The sequence below is a fragment of the Haemaphysalis longicornis genome, unplaced genomic scaffold (genome assembly GCF_048455015.1).
Source record: "Haemaphysalis longicornis isolate Haplotype H1 unplaced genomic scaffold, Haemaphysalis longicornis Haplotype H1 scaffold_2, whole genome shotgun sequence".
Lineage (NCBI taxonomy): Eukaryota > Metazoa > Arthropoda > Arachnida > Ixodida > Ixodidae > Haemaphysalis > Haemaphysalis longicornis.
In genome coordinates, this window is record NW_027526295.1 from 287,804,533 (window position 1) to 287,821,420 (window position 16,888).

Below are 16,888 nucleotides of genomic sequence, written 5' to 3' on the forward strand. Positions count from 1 at the left end.
ACATCTGCTCGGTATAAATATGGCATAAATTTTGTAATAAGAACCAGCCTCTTGTGTCTTTACGCCTTTGTCGCTACAGAATGCTGGCAAGCGGCATTAGAACTTCCCATTAGTGCCCAATCAGGGATACTACCCACACTAAGCAACAGGTTCAAAACACCACTAGGACAAAGCACAATAGTTGCACTACGTTCCGTGGGCCTCCCCAAAAATGGATTAATTCTTGCATTACATTTACAAGTTGTCCCTAAAACATGTTTGCACACTCCTAGCACCAGCTACCAGAAGAAAAAAGAAAATGACAAAATTTGTTGTATCAGCAATTGAAGCAGAACCAATGTACAAGTGAACTGTGCCCCTCTTAGACGACGCCATAAAGGAACATAAATGAAACAAGTGGAGACAGTAAAAAGAGTCTCGTTGAAAGCAGTCCTGGCGCTTTGCTATAGACAACGTTATGACAAGTTCTTCCTTATCACCCCTTCTCTGGGGTCTAGTGTTGTCCCCTGCCATCTTTTTTGCAAGGGCTCTTTTGCTTATGTCCTTGCACAGCAGGCCATATCATCATTAGAAAAAACATAGAGATCTAAGGCTATGAAAAGCAATAAGAGTGACGTCGAACCTGCATATTGTGTGCCGAGTGGTATGTGCATACAGTGCAAAGACTGAAGCACACAGGGCAGAGTATGCGACGGCCCCCACAAAGCTCACCCTGGAACACACCAGCCTTCTGTTTTTCCCTGCAGAAGGTTGGTGCAACTGAGGTTGCCTTCATCACCACATGGTCAGAACACGGCTTCGCTGCTTTAAGACTTGCTCATTTATGGTAATTTCCATACAAAGCATCATGGGCAGCAAGTACAACACTGTGAACTTGACATAACACACGAAAGTTTTCACATTTGTGAAAACACAAATTAGGTGCACAGCACGTACAAGCGGTGCAGTCAGTTTTCCATCATGTTGATTATGACGGGGAAGTGAAATGACAGTTCCACTATCTGAAGTGGAGCAGAGGACTGTAAAAAGAGTCCGGCTGAAGCTGGATGCTTTGCGCACTGCCACCTGTACCTGAAAGGGCTAGCTAACGACACACTGCAGACACAGCAACCATGGTCATAAAATATAAGACCTTGCACACAGCATGGACACTTGCACACACTACTGCAAAAAATGCACCCAACCAGGTCTTCCCCCAGACCACCTGCAGACGCTTGCACCTGTTGCAATGAACCGCTTGGCAGGAGAAAGTGTTCACAGCTTCAGCACAGCTTGCGACGAGCACATTCTCATGCCCACACCTGTGATCCCCACAGTGACTTTCCGAAATGCTTTGTTGCTCAGCCTGAGGCCATAGAACACACGCGTCCACGGACTGCTTTGTGGCACAGCATCGCAGGCCGAGGAATCCGCTATTGTCTGGTCAGTTCCAGCGCACCTGGCATGCCGCAGAGGCTGCCATCTTTGCCGCCCTTCTTTTAACAGCGGAGCGCTGTTGGAGCTTGAGTTTGGTCTGATGGCGCACGTGAGAGTGAGCCTTGTGAGAAGTGTCCAGTGTCATCCCGGCATGCGCGTGGGGTTGCTCCACGTGAGAACAATGAGGGAGGAGACGCCGAGTTCACGAAGCTGGTTGCCACCGGTTCTAGGGCGTGCCATTGCGGTGCACTTTGGGAGAGATGCGAAAGTCTGCAGACAAAACGATCCAGGCCTGCCAGTCATGGAGAACTTTCAGCGGCAAGTTCGGAAATTCACGTGAGGTGCAACAGCTGTGTCTCCGACAAAGGAGAAGGGCCGCCAGCTCTCCAGCCTTGCACCCCTAGTGCAAGGTGTGCCAGCTTTTTCTCTTTGGCCACAGGTTGGGGTTCGCAGTAAGAACATTGCCAGGTAGACGACTTAGTTGTCTGCTCGGCTGCACCGCTGGTGTTGGAATGGTGCTCTCCTCCAGTCAAACACTGACAATGGCGGAACCCACGGAGATAACTGCAGGAATTTTAACCATTTACCCACACATGGGAAGCCTGCGGGGGATGTTGGGAAGGAAGTACAGAGGGTGACATGCAACATGGCATGCAACACAGATTAAATTTCTGTTTAGCAACTTCAAAATGTTCACCTTCAACACAGATTAAAATTGGCACTTTCCTTATTTGACAACAGCTCCTGCACTCAACATTAAGTTCAATAAGCCACCAATGCTGAGCTGTGTGTAGGTGCTACAACAGGGTAAGTTCAACGTAATAAAGTCTGGTACAGAGGGCAACACACTTGTCTATAACACAGGTTTGGTACTTATAGCCTTATTTTGCCTCGGCCGAAAAGCATTTGAAGAAAACTATTGTGTCATTCTGAAGTCTTGACCACATATTTTGGCCTTAACATTTTAAGTGCGAATGCACTTTATAAGCGACCCCAAACCATCCACCGCCGGCGGCGGCGGCGTCCGCAGTGCTCCTCTATATTTAAAAAAGAAACAGCATCCGGCGCCAGGTTTCGATCCGAGGACTATGCGGCCGCAGCGCGACGCTCTGCCGACCAAGCCACGGACGCGAGGCTGATATCAGTGTTAGTGACGCGCCTTATATCTTTAACGCATTCAAACTACGTCGTCAGCGGCGTGCGTTGGCGACTCAGCGGCGTTATAGCGGCTTGATAACTGCGTGGTGTACACGTGATACTACAAACCCGATGGAAGAGATGGAAGAGAAGGCGGCGAGGCGGTGGGCTGCGGGGGCCGAGCGCAAGCGGGCCGACAACCGTGCATTCGCACTTTCCCATTCTCCCCCTCGGGGAAATGCGGGGGAATTTTTTTTTTTGTGAAAAGTTTGAGTCCGCAGTTTTGAGAGGTGACTAGTTGAAGTCGGACTCAGTGTTATAGACAAGGGTGTTGCGCACTGTACTTTGACAAGGGTACCTGTGCTTAACCAAGCAGGAGTCCCAAACCAGGCATTCCGGCCTCCTTGGTGAAATGTGTGCCTGTCCACGTGTTTGGAAAACGTGACCGCCTATACACACACCCTCGCGGCTCTCGCACCAGTGCCATCTACTGGATCGCTTGAAACACTCCTCTTGTTCTCTTGAGCAACAGCTTATATGACGGCTACACTGTCCGGCATCAGTGGCACAAGAGTGGCACAACTGCCCAACTTTTGCCATGATTGGGGATTTTTTCTACTACAGAATGTTTTCTTAGGTCAATTCTCCGCAATTTTTTAGAGAATCCGGGTGGTTTGCTATCTTTCAGGTCGGTTTAGGTGCTGGGCGCAGCTTGATGACACGTTCACTTAGGTAGTTCTTCAATCTGAGCCATGGCGCGGGGGAGGTGCCTGCGTGGTGTGTCCAGGCGCTCATGTTTGTCACTTATGCAGCCCAACCTGCACCCCAGAGGACCCAAAGGATGCAAGGGCAAGACCCTTGCAATTTGATACACAATTTGCCATAATGCAGAAATGTATGAATGCCGCTTGCGACCTCCAAAACACATCAGATTAAGATGAGCGGAACAGGCTTTGAAATAGCTACAAAATGGCATCTCAAGTAAAAACAGTATTGCAGCCGCTTATTAAAACATAGTTTATGCCAGATTTTAATGGCTTAAATTGTTGCCTAGAAAAGAGCAAGTTAAAAGTTCAAATTGGGCTTTACGTGCTGAGGCTACACCTTGGATATGACCAAGGGCTACGGATTAAGACCCCCTCGGGATTTTTAACGTTTGTCAAGACCGTGTACATATTGGCTGTCTTGTTTAGTGGGAGGGAGACAGCAGAAATGAGATGGACACAGCTAGTATTTTCTGCACTGCTGTATGCAACCCCCCCCCCCCCCCCCCCTCTCGCTGAAATTTACGAACTCAGCATGGGTTATGCAAAGCTAACTCTGCCTATCCCTAAATAACGCCTAGCAACAATTACAGCCATGTCTCATTAATATGGTCAACCCGCAATATGGACAAAAGTTTTGGCGACCGGTTTCTCGCCATCCAATTTTGCCCCGTTAATGTAGAAACCTACAGTCCAGACTATGGATGGGTATTTTGGAGATGAGATGGGTACATTGACATTTTTGTCTGGTTATTATGGACACGGGGCATGGAAGACGGCATGGGACGTGGTGACGCCTCAAACAATGGTAACTGCTGGCGGCACGCAGGTATTCTCATCAACAGCCCTGCTATGGAAGACGATCCAATGGATGACCTTCCACCTTTGGTGCTTTGTGAAGCTCTTAGACAGGTTGGTGCAAGAAACCCAGCAGAAGAAGCATTGGCCTTCTTGGAAATAGAGGAAGAGACCAACGCCTGGGAGCTTGTGATAGACGAGCAGATCCTGGAGCTTGTCAGCGGATCCGCTCAACAGCCACATCAACTCCAAGAAATCTCTGCGCCGACAGAAACAGCCAATGAAGAACAAGACCAACCATTACTCGACGTGAAGCTCGCTGTGGCTTGGTTACGGCTATAGCATACCTTGAACAGGAGGGACACGCAGAACGCGCACACAAGTAGTCGACGTGGTGCGCTTTCTGGACACTACATTAGAACCGGAGGCATCAGTGCAAACCCACATCTTGCTTCTTTTGGCTGAATAAACCGTGTTCTTTCTGGAACGATTATTTGCTAATGTTTCTGTTTTTGACCTTGATTCGTTATTCTGGACAACTCACACTATGGACGATTTTTCTGGGGAATGGAGGCGTCCATATCAATGAGACATGACTGCATGTTTCTGTTGCGAGCCTTATGGGGCACTGACGTCTGTTCTTACCATGGTGATAAGCCATTTTACAATGCCCCTGGAAAAAAAAAAAAAAAACACCAAAACAGCTTAAATGTTATGGGAGTATGCCCATGGCATTCCTAATACTTTTTTACACGAAAATTTCCATCAATTCCTCTTGTAGAGTTTTTTTTGTTTCATCATTTTTTTCACTTCTCCCCCTACATGCTTTTTCCCTCGCATTTTCTGCACCCCTCATACAAGAAATTAAATCTTGCATACACCATTGATTCTTTTTAATGGCTTTAAATTTCAATGAGAGAATTGTACAAATGAAAAGTGTGCCTTCAAAATCAAACCAGTGATGTTTTAACAGCAGCTTATACAAGAGAGTTAAAACTAAAGTAACCATGTTGAGAAATACCACACTGTGAGGCACAGAAAATTGTGTGCACTATCCAGCAGTCCTTCACTGATTCACTTTCAATGCTCATTGACTCTCTGGTGCTCAAGCCATTGACAATTTATGCTTACTGCTGCTACGCAGTCGATACCATTGATGAGTTTGCCATTACAAGGCCGCACAAAATGTACCAAAAGCACAGACTGTGGTAAACATTTTCTTCTGTGCAGTGTACATAAGGCCTTTTTTGTGAAAAATGTTATGTCTTCTTGAAGGTTCATGCCTTGATGAACACAGGAATGTTTCAGTGCAACTTCTGCTAAAAAAGCTAATTCCCTACCACACACACATTTACCTAAATAAAAATGTCACTGCATGATCCCATTGAGTAATAGAATATCGCAACTTAATTTCAGCCTTTACGTTTATATCTGCTTGGCGTGGGCAAGATACTTGCTAACGATGTTGCTTCTGAATCTCAGCTGTGCTCACAAAAAGAACACAGTTGAATCATGTTGAACTGGGTTCTAAGCGGCAGTGCAGCAGAACCCAAGCAATATTCAGTTCAATGCACTGAAAGGGGTCATGCGACAGTAGTTTTGACTGCAATACTGGCCACTAAATTGCGCACTGTTCAAGCGTTGGCTCAGAATATTTACAGATATGAACTTATGAATGAAGAAAGCGGTGGTCAACACCTAACTGCGCGTTATAAAAAAGCAGGAAATGACACCGCGACAGACTCGAAACGTCTGACAGGCAAAACATCCATCCGGTAGGATATTTGACTGCACCAAAAAAGTATGGTACCGTCATGCAAAATAGCCTCAAAAATGTAAAAGCTACCACTGCTAACTAAAATCTTTGATACGAAGTAAAAGTAAAACAAACATATTATGTGAACACAAAAGCCTTCACACCAAGTGAATTTGTGACTATAAGATCTTGCTCAAACAATATGTGAACACAAAAGCCTCCAACCTTAGCTAAGTGACGGCTCAAACCCTGAGGAACATTCGCAATTGCATGCCCGCAGCGGAGTGAGCTCAAACGCTCGGTTTACGCAAAGGCGTGTACTTCATGCGCGCCTTCTTCACGACCGGCGCCGTCGGGGCGGCCGGTGGCGGAGCCTCGGAGCCCGGCCGTTTCTCCGCAGGCTTGCCGCCGTCTTGCCCGTCGTCGCCTCCCTTGGTCGCACTCGGCCCGGGGCTCGGGGCAGCCTTCTCTCTGGCTCTGTCGGCACCTTGAGGCCTCTTGGACTGCTTGTCCAGCAAGGACGAGATCACTTCAAGTTCAGACAGCGTCCTGTCAATCAGGCCGCAGAACATATTCACAAACTCCGGCGACTGGTTCTGGTTGCGAAGGGAGTCAATCGCGCTCGGCCACTGCTCCAGCGCGTACAAAGACTTGCGAAAGGAACTGTTTGTCAGTTGCTGCGATTGGGCAGCCGATGCTTCGCCTTCTGCCATTTTAACGGCGCCTACGTTCACTTGTCGACTATCACGACTCAAGCTACCATGACTTCTCTAACTGCAGTCTTTCCGGAACAACACCGTTGCCGCCGTTGCCACATTTGTATTTGTGCCTTTCACACAGGATATCCGTAATCCGTAAATCCATAAATCCGTAAGCTTACATGATGATGCGCATGTTGATTGGAGCATCCGAGCAGGGCGGAAGAAATGGCGTGCTTCTGCCATGAATTAAAAATTTTGTTAGTGAGTCACTTTAACTATATTTATAACTAAATAAATTGTTTTAGTTTAGTCTAAGGAAAGAAACACTGCGTTGAGCGCAAGTTTAAAAAAGTAGTCTGCATTTTTTGCTGAGTGATACGCGCCACGAGAGGGCTTATGATTGGCCTTCTGCTTCAGATTTTATTAATATTTATTATAAACAACTACGCCTCGCATATGTTTGCGCTGCTTGCCCGAAGTTTATAGCTTCTGTTCTACATCAAACAGTGCCGAAAACGAAATGCCAACGTTTGATCTGTTTAGGCGTCACACTGTGTGACCCAGCTTTAGTGGGTGTAAGCGGCCATTTTATATTCGGGGTGTTTTCCTTTTCTGCGGAAAGTTGGTCATCGCCGACTCATCGCGGCCAAAATGACATAACCTTTAGGTAAGTTCAGCTGGTACGTCAGTGTGTCAGTGTTTGAAGCTCATGTCTATGTGCGTCTTGAGAAGCTGCTTTTGGTGTGCGTACTGTGTTTGTAGCTTTTGCGTACGGACGGATTGGCTTCCGCACTGACCGCACACTGCCGCTTAGTCAGAATCGATGAATTCATGATCATCACGAGTTCGATTTAAGTCAGGCAAGTTGAAAAAAAAAACATATATATATAAGGCTCTGTTTGCTACTAGGCTACATTGTAGTTAGAAGAAAAGTGACGGATGGAAACTCAAACCAGAATAGCGGCCCCACTTGCCGGATGTAAATACGTGACATCTTTTCGTGCTTTTACTTCGCCCAAATTGTTCGGATAGCGTTAGGGCGCAAATGTTAATGTGCATACCACTGAGATGCGAGAAATTCAATCTAAGGTTAGAATATACAGCGCAAGAGTCGACGCTTATCTGAAGAAGCGTCGTCTAGTACCTGCCCTCAGTGCCCGATAACACGAATAATGCGTCCCCGGAGGATCGGTCTTGTTAACCGAGCTCTGCTTTCCTTCGCAGACATAGGTATCCTCGTACAAATGACGCTTCGACAGTGCGTGTTCATTCCAGCTAGTAGTCCTCCCTGCCGTTATCAGTGCCGAGTCAACGGCGGAAGTGGCAATGCCGCTGAGCAAACACTCCTGACGCAATCCTGTCCGTCCGTCCCCCTCGGGTCGCCTCGCCGTTGACGCCTCGCGCTCGTTCGCTGCTTCACTGCGAGCTGCCGTTCACTTCGCATTATTGCTGCAGCACACGTGTTGGGGACGCTAGCATGGTTGGCTTGCGCCACCTGCACAAGGAGTTTGCGCAACGCTGCGCCTGCTCCTATGCCTGCGAGGAAGACGGCCTTTCGCGAAACTCGACATGCTTCAGAACCAGAGGCTAAACTCGAATAAGCGGTGCAATTGTTTAATTTTCGACCGAACTGCTTTCTGTGGCTGCAGCTTCATTTTATAAAAAAACACATGACACGGAATACACTTCAGATCTGCGAACGGCCAAGCATGCTTATATGAAGCACGTTTAGCCCTAGCGTTGTTGCTTGCAGTGCACAGTTGACACGTGCTCTTGTGAAACCCATGGGGAAGTATGAGCCCTGTGTTCCTACATAATGAACTGCCGTTCGTGGAGCATCCGGCCGGAAGTGGTGCCCGCGCCGGCTCTGTGCCTCGTGCATGAACCTCTATTGGTGGCGTGTGTGTATGTAGCAAACACCTGGACTGAGCAAGGCATCTGCATACATTTTGGCAAGATGATCCCGCCTCTTCATCGCACTCCTATTTTTCCAAAGGCGCACTAGGGGCGCAACTGAAGGGATGTGGGGGATCGGGAAGAGACCTGGTCTTTATTGGGCTTGTGACAGAGAGCGAGGCCTTGTTTGTGGCAGGGCCGTACGTACTCCCCTGCAAGGGCTTTGAAGCAGCAGGGAGGCCACAGGATCAAGTGCATGAAGACGGAGGCCTCACCACGATGTATAGGGAAAAGAGGCTGTGCACGTAAGACGGGCACACTGCAACCTAAGCTCTGTGGTTTTCTTTTGAGACAGTCTGTTAGAGGACAGCTGCACTCAAAATTTCGGCCTCTTGAAAACCCGGTTTCCGTACAGTCTGCATAAAAAAATTGCAAGATATGGCAGCTCAAATACGTGCACAAATGGCCAGTGAAAATTGTCAATTTTGAAGCCAAAAGTGACAAGACTGTAGCCATTACAGCCAGGCCGAAGTAGCGGTGCAGCCAGCGAACGAGCAAACCTATGCGCAGCTGCTTTGCTCATGCAGCAGCCCGAGAAGAAGCACACCCAGACGAGCTCAACCGCTTCTGGCTGGTCAGAGGACTAAGCAGCAAGCCATCTGGAATGTCACTTCCACTTCATGGCTGCTTGTGTGAGCCGCTGGCAGGGGCACCATCATCTGCGGGTTTATTTTAAATGTTTCTAACTGAAGAACAGCAAAATTCACAGGCTGCCAATTATTTCCCATTTTTGATTTGGTGGTACGTACTGTACGTTCAAAATAAATTTCGCCGAGGTGAAATTTGAGTGCCGTTGGCCTTTTAAATAAACTCTTGCTGTGTCTTTGGGATTGAGGGTGTTTTTTTGTTGTTTTGTTTTCATGAATATAGGCTAGGGTGTGGTGCCTGAGTTTTTCATGTTTTGAGCATGAAAATTGCAAGGACATCGATACTGTGCTTCAAGGGCCGGGGACCCGTCAGGCTGTGCACGCAGCTTTTTTCCTCTGTCCTACCCACTCAAACTGGGCAAAATAAAAAGCCTTAAATGATGCAGTAAACTGAGTGCTTTGGAATTGGGGAGGAAAATAAATGCAAGTGCACTCTCAACTGCTTGATAGGTAAAAAAAAAATGTTTGGAAAATCTGTGGACCACTCTGTAGTCTACAGATTGTGTGTGAACGATAACTCAATGGATTTCCACCCATCCAGGAATGATTCGTGCAGCATGGTGGAATTCTGAGTATACCTTGACAACTTCATCTGCTATGCCCACGAAATAGCTTTAAAGCTCCTTGTGCTAAATAAAATATCATTAAAGCTTCTTGCCCAAAAGGCATTGAAAACTGAATTTTGAATAAATTTTGCATGACTGTACCTACCATTGACTTTCAAGTCATTTATTTAATAATATGTATGCACTTGAAACCAACCAAAGGAATGTATTGTGCAGTTCTATCATTATCTAGTGAAGCTGATTTTGTGTTGTCAATGTTGTTGAACGTAAAACAACTGCCAACTTTTCCTGGCTGCTTTCAAACATTCTTATACCACTGTAATGTCATAATGATATTACATTTTCAACTGATAGTTTTTTGCACAGCTTGTTTGCCTGGTGTCTTGCCCAGTGATTGGAAAAAAGCTCATGTTGTACTGGTGCATAAAAGAAAAAAGATCTTAAGTGTGTGCCGGGCTGTGCCGATTTTGTCACAGGACCGTTTACAAGCATTCTCTTAAACTACGAAAACAAGTGTCTAGGTTACGACATAACCCTTCCAGAATGTTGTTGTTTTTTCTGGAAAAATAAAAATTGAATTGAATTGAATTGAATGTGGAACTTGGGGTGTGAGAAATTTTCTACATATATGAAAGAAAAACTTGTTCCTGTGAGTTAATTGCTGGCGATGAGCCAGACTTTTTGTTTAATTGAAAACAAGGTGTCATCATGCCATCTAAACAGCAAAATAGGAACTGTATGACTACGTACTGTAAAACTGTTTTTTCCAACAGGAAGGTAAAAAGTACACAGCTATGGCTTGCAAGTAACTATGCGCCATAGTAATTCATGTGTGCTTTGAAATTTTCCCAAGATTTGTGCCCTGTACAGCAGCAGCTAATGAGCTGTCATTGGTGCCAAGGTGCTTCCTCTTGCAAGTGCAGACCACCAAAGCTGCGTTTAGTTTGATGAGGGCGGAAGGGTGGAAATCATTTTGAGGCTGATGGTAGCAAGTTTGTCCTCGGGTACACCGGCCGCATTTTGAGCTCCAGATTTCATGGGCACTCATTGCTCGGTTCACTCCAGTGGAGAGCAGCTGTGGCATGCCTGTCCACCCGTCTGTCTCCTTTCAGGTGTTGGTTATAGCCTAGAGGTTGCTCGGAGCTCCATCGCTGCCAGCCCACAAGTGGCGGCCGGTTGTGGCCAGCCAGCATGCCTCCGCCGCCGCCGCCCCCGCCCCCGATGGGGGGCCTGGGCCCACCCAGGCCTGGAGGTCCCCCGCCGGACCGGTCAGCCCTGCTGTCGGAGATCCGCGGCGGCGCCATGCTGAGGAAGGCGGTCACCAATGACCGCAGTGCTCCCATCATCGATGGTGAGGCCCTTCTCGATGAAAGGGGCCACAACAGCCGGACTGGCAGATGGCTCGGGTTGTGGCTGCAAAGGGGGGCGCGTTTGACTGACGGGAAAAATTACTCCACTTTTGCATTGCCACCTCTGTCTGCACCATTTGCGAAGCAAAAGGTTGCTGTAGAGCAGCAGGGAAGCAGCAGACATCTTGCAGTGGATCTGAGGTATGGTGTGGCAGTGGGACTGTTCGTTTTGTGTAGAAGGTCGAACTATGGTGCAGGGGTTTGACGGCTGTTTTGGGCTGCTGATGGTAGGTTGGAGGGGATGTCGCTGACACGGCAGGCTGCTGTGCATAGCTTCATTTACTCCTGGGCTATGTGCAGGTGTCTCTGGAGCAGTAAGGGGCTCTGCTTCCCACGCCTAGTGTGTAGTGCAGGTTGCATCACAGGCCTCTGGAACCAGCAGTTGATTGGCACACATACTGTTGTCGCGGCTGTGCAGACTGCAGCAAAGCTGCCCAAGGATTCTGTTTTGTAGTTGTGGTGCAGACGTGACTGCACAGTACGTCTTATGGAAGAGCCTCTGCTCAGGCTAATGCTGCCATTAACTGAGAAGTGTGTGCTCTCCCCTACAAGGCGCGAGCTGTGCAAATGACATTGTTAAAAGCTGCACTTGCTCCTACAGATCAGTGCTTTCAGCACCTCCATCTCCAATTACAGGTTCCAAGAAAGCAAGCCCTCCGCCATCCAATGGAGCAGGAAAGCTGGCTGCTCCTCCTGGTCTGGCAGGGCTCTTTGCTGGTGGGATGCCGAGGTTACGACCAACAGGAAGTGCCACATCTGGTAGGCCATGCGTTTCTTTTCTTTCTTCCTTCGAGCTTGCTATGGGCCCTGAATACCCCGCTAAAAAAATGCGTGCCAATCTCCCCTGTGAAGGTGGTTCGAAAGCGATGCTGTAAACGACACCCCTAACGATTACCCTTGCGACGCCACTTGCATTCACACACGTGGCTCTACAATGAGTGAAATGAGAGACAAGTGAAAAGCACTTAACCACACCCTTTATTACTGCAAAGAGATATTCTTTGCTAAGGCTAAATGAATGCATCATTCATGAACGGTGGTTGGTTGAGTTGTACTGGCACATGAGTGGAAGCTGTTTTTTTTATAAAATAAAAGGAAGCTCCAAGCCGGTGTTAGACAATCTCACTTTTCCTCCATTTCTGTCGCTGCCGATGGAGGTGGTGAGGTCGGCGGCATAGATCGAGGAGAAGTGCGATGCCATGCGTTGGTGTGAGCTTCTTTTAATTTTTATAACTCCTAGTGCATGCACAAGGCGCACCCACGGCCCCTCCACATGCCGTTGGCCGAGTGCACAGTGGTGCGAGAGGTCGATGATGCTATCACATTGCATTCAGCGAGAACACAGGGGCAAACCAGCAGAGTTGCTCAATGAGTACACTGTCTGTCTCCCACATCTCCGCGTGCGCTCGTAGCTCAATCGGTAAAACAGCAAGCTCTCGCTCCGTTTCTCTATTTGTTCCAGGTTCAATTCCTGGTGGTGCCAGTAACTTCTTTTATTTGTTTGTGGGGGTTTCCTGTTGACACCAACGGTCACGATATAACCCTTGGTGGGTATAGGTAAAAAGCTTCGCTTTAAAAACTGGTCTTCAGTTCCCCTGAACTGTAAAGTGGAAGTCTACTAATTTTAGCAGCTAGCTGATGTGGCTGTCTAAAAAGTTGCTGGATTGCTGGCTGTCTAGGAGGTGCCTGAGCAAAGCATGGTCCTGGCAGTCGCAAGGTAGGAGGAGGTGTTGAAGGAGGCTTTGTCCGTTTGCACTGGGCAGTGGTGAGCAGGTGGCTATGTGTGTGCGTGTGTGCATATTGACTGGAGTGTCGCTGAGTGGTGCCGCACATTGTGGCGTGCATTGTGGCCCTCCGCACAGCCCTCCTTGTTCTCCCGGCTGCAGGAATGGCCCTGTCCGGAGCGCCCCTGCCCAGCTCCCGGCAGCAGCCTGCCTCCTCTAGTCCGGCCCCTGGAGCGCCCCGAGTGGCGGCGCCCCAACATGCGGAGACGCCACCCGTACGCCGGGCCCCCGCACCCTTCCCTGCAGACGTGAGCCCCCGTGGCCCGCCCCCCGCCCCGCCCCCATCGAGCCACAAGCCCAGCCTGAGCGCGCTGTCCCCGGGGGTGGGGGACGCGGCGGCGCCCCCGACCCCGCTAGGCCGCAGCCGGACGGGCCCTCCGCTCCCGAGCAAGCCCCCGGGGGTGACAAGGTCCGCCTCCCAGTCGAGCCTGGGCGGGGGTGCCAAGCGGCCCCTGCGCGCTCCCGCCGTCAAGCCGCCCCCGCCCCCCAAGAGCCCGGCCGTGGTCACCTCGGCCGCCTCCAAGTTTGGCACCCTCGGGGGGCCCCTCCACCCAGGCGGCCGGCTGGCGGCGCCCGCCGCCCTGGCCCGCAGGCAGAGCTTCGGGGCCCCCGACTCGGCCCGGGAGGCGGAGCCGCCCCAGCCCAAGCCCACGGGGCCCCCGCCCCCGCCACGCAACGTCAGCGTGCCCAGCAACCTGCACCAGGCGCACAAGGTGGGCACCGCCTCCTACCTTATCGCTGGCTGCTGCCACAAGATTCCGCTGAAAAGGAATGGATTGACAATTTGTGGATCACAGTTTGGCTCTAAACACAACTAGTTGTAAGCACCGGTACAAATGTAACTGCACAGTGCAGGCAAGTGTTCTTTCTGCCTCATCTCTGTGGCGCTTGGCAAGAACAAGCGTAAGCAAACTCCACAAACTTCTGCCTGAGTATGGTGTTGGTTTTAGGGTAGAAGGAATTTGTGGGCTAGTTTGATTCTGAGCAAACGGAGTCATAATGGATTTTGGTCTGCTGGGCTCCCTGCAGCAGCTTGTGGCAGGCCCACTTTACTACGCTGCTAATGATTACACAGAACACAGCTTGATGATTATACAGAACACAGAGGCATATTTATTTGTACTCCACTGATGCAAGAGTGTGCGAATGAAGTGTGGGGAGGTGCACGGATGTACACTACAGTGTAACAAAAAATGACAACATCCCATCACAGTTCATTTAGCTGGAAAGCCCTTTCCATGACACGCCCTCAGTTAACGGCCTGCAGTCAAACCCTGCAATAATGAAACCCCACGAGTGCGAAGTTCCCGCGGCAAGGAAATATTTTTGGGTCACTGGCGAACGGGCATAGATGCCCATGTATTTCATATCTCGTGGCAACGAAGTGCTTTTGGAAAGTGACCCCACGCTAACGAAATTCGCTGCAAGTTCAGTCGGCATTTTATCTACCCATTTGAGGTTAACAGTGTCCAAAAAGTGCTCAAGTGCATTTTTTTCGGACCCAAGGTGTGTAAACTTTTCCCATAGCACGCTTGCATGGCCGCCGCCATGTTTGTTTATAAAAAGACCATGCAGCCGTAGAGGTAGCCTCACAGTGACACTACCAGGAGGCGACACACGGTGACTCACGGCGTGGCTTTGGCTACGCTAGCCCGCTACCGCTGAATAGCGGGTGTGCGTTTGTTGTCTGGGTGGTGATCGGCATGTTTGCTCTTAGTAAGGTGCCTCCGCCAGCCCAAAAGTGGAAGTTTTTAGCACTACAAGATAAGACAGCCATTATTGCCGAAGTCAGTGGCCCAAGTGAAGGGAGGGAGGATAGCATCAACGAGTTTGGAACAGCCTGCAGCTCACTCTACCATTTTGAAAAGCAAGGATGCCACTCTTTAATGGCGCACGTGCGCAAAACAAAACAGTGACGACTGGGGCCTTTCTGGACATCAACAAAGCGGTGATCACTTAGTTTTGTGATAGGATTGGAACAATGAGGTGCCACTGTCTGGCCAAGGCTTGCATGCTCAGACATACTTGGGGCCGAGAGCCAAGGAGAAAAATGTGCAGAAAAGAAGAACCCGCGGGATGTTTTTGGATGTGTTGGACATGGTCCCGTCATTCTTAGGCACGCACGACGACTAGCAATGAACAACTTCTTGTAATGTGAGAGCTGAGCTGTTAAAGGGACACTGAAGTTAATTTGTCAGACTTCCGTTTTTTCCGCCCACTTACTCTGGGAATGTGAAGTGCGACCTACCGAGGCGGCAACCAGGACAGACTTACCGCCGTGGATCCAAGAAGCAGTGCGCAGTTGTGACAAGGACACCCAACTATCAGCCGTCCAGCAGGTCCTGGCGGCCCTCGAAAAGCAGCACCGGAGCGAAAGCTGCAGGGCGACGCCCTTCCTTATGGGGCAGCGGTGTCCATCCCCGTAGGGAGTAGCGAAGGGGTGGTTCGAGTAGGGGGGACGTCGGGATTGACGAGTGGCTACGTCCGGGCGCAGTGTACACACTGTGTCTGTTGCAGGCATTCAACAAAGTCTTTCTTCCTTCCTTCCTTGCACTGGGTAGAGTGGCTCAAATGAACACACTTTTCATCATTTATCCAGGTGATAAGGCAGTATATATTTTATAAAGCCTGAAAGAAGAAAAACTACCATGCAGTCTGCGGCGGCTGCACCAACTAACCGCAGTGACGTCAGGTAAAGGTGCCCCGATGTACAAGATTAGCATTCAAACAAGTTTCTGTTTCGGTTCTGTGAAACACCATGCTTGACATACGACGTTATCGTCAGATGGGCATTCCCAATATCAATAATCGCCATACCGCACTTCTGTCATGTTGTCGGATGTAAAATGCCTCAGATAAGCCTCCCAGGATGGCTTGGAATCCTAGCAATCATTACCCGAGGACTACGCAGTGGATGAACGGCCTCCGCGTCACCGCAGATGCTCAAATGCCATGCGCTTTTCCCCCATCTTTGGAGCTTGCCTCACACATGCCGGTATCGTAAAAAGCATGTTCGCACCAGGCGAGGGGTCTGCTGATTCTGGCCTGTGCCCACTGCCCGCAAGCAGTCGGTGCTTGCGGGCACCGCTAGCCCGTCAGTTTCGGTCTGCGCACGTTCTGCAAACTCGCTCGTGCACTCCTGCCAACTCTCCCGAGTTGTCCGGGAAAGTTCTGAATTTCGATCACATCTCCCGATTGTATGAATTCTATCTCTAATCTCCCGACAGGTGGTCGCTTAATCGCGCGCATAGTTCGGTGGTGGGGAAGAGCGCTCGCACATACTTTTTGTTACTTGTAACCATGCCGTAGAGTACTGCTAACTATATTCTGGGCACCGCAGTACCGTGGGCACCGTGCAAATGGGAACTGCCTGAATGGTGGTAGCTTATGAAGTCTGGCTCCGAAATGCGCTCGCCACTGTACTGAGCGAAGACGGGGGAAAAGGCATCCCAATGTTTGCGTCCGTCTGTTTATGATAGAAGAACAAGGCAGCTCAAAATAAGCACCCTTAACACTTTCCGATGCCAGTCTCCCAAAAGGTAAACTGGAAAAAAAAAAAAAAAAAAACACCTTTTTTTGCTCGTTGCAATCTTCCGAATTTTTATGTTGCTAGGTTGGCAGGTCTGCTTGTGGAGCAATGAACGTTACGGCCCAAAAATTGTGAATTAAAAAAAAAAAAGGATGTACCCTCGGGGATTCGAACTTGCAACTTGCAAAGTAACACACCTACCGCTCCAGACCACTCGGGCACAAGCTGGCACTGCCCGTGCAGGGGCAATATAAGGTATATAATGTATATGCATCTTGGGGAACAGCGCGAACTAACAGGGACACAATAAGAAAGAAGTGGACAGGACCGCTGCCTGTTATTGTGTCCCTGTTAGTTTGCGCTGTTCCCCAAGATGCAAGTACACCAACTCGCCACCCTGATATAATGTATAACCAGTTTACACT

The 16,888-nt window shown here is 49.3% G+C and overlaps 2 protein-coding genes across 2 annotated transcripts in view; one reads left to right on the plus strand and one right to left on the minus strand.

Moving 5' to 3' along the window:
* Window positions 1-2,788: 2,788 nt before the first annotated feature.
* LOC144170828 (uncharacterized) lies at window positions 2,789-6,786 on the minus strand. Its single transcript, XM_077700845.1, has one exon. It carries the CDS (start codon window positions 6,582-6,584, stop codon window positions 6,162-6,164), a length of 423 nt encoding a protein of 140 aa, XP_077556971.1. The 5' UTR covers window positions 6,585-6,786; the 3' UTR covers window positions 2,789-6,161.
* Window positions 6,787-6,953: 167 nt separating this feature from the next.
* LOC144170826 (uncharacterized) overlaps window positions 6,954-16,888 on the plus strand; it is a 29,822-nt gene continuing 19,887 nt past the window's right edge. Inside the window, exons 1-4 of the mRNA XM_077700843.1 lie at window positions 6,954-7,239; window positions 10,854-11,092; window positions 11,787-11,909; window positions 13,037-13,647. Of these exons, the coding sequence (XP_077556969.1) occupies window positions 10,933-11,092; window positions 11,787-11,909; window positions 13,037-13,647 (894 nt within the window). The 5' untranslated portion in view covers window positions 6,954-7,239; window positions 10,854-10,932. The remainder of the gene's footprint in view (window positions 7,240-10,853; window positions 11,093-11,786; window positions 11,910-13,036; window positions 13,648-16,888) is intronic.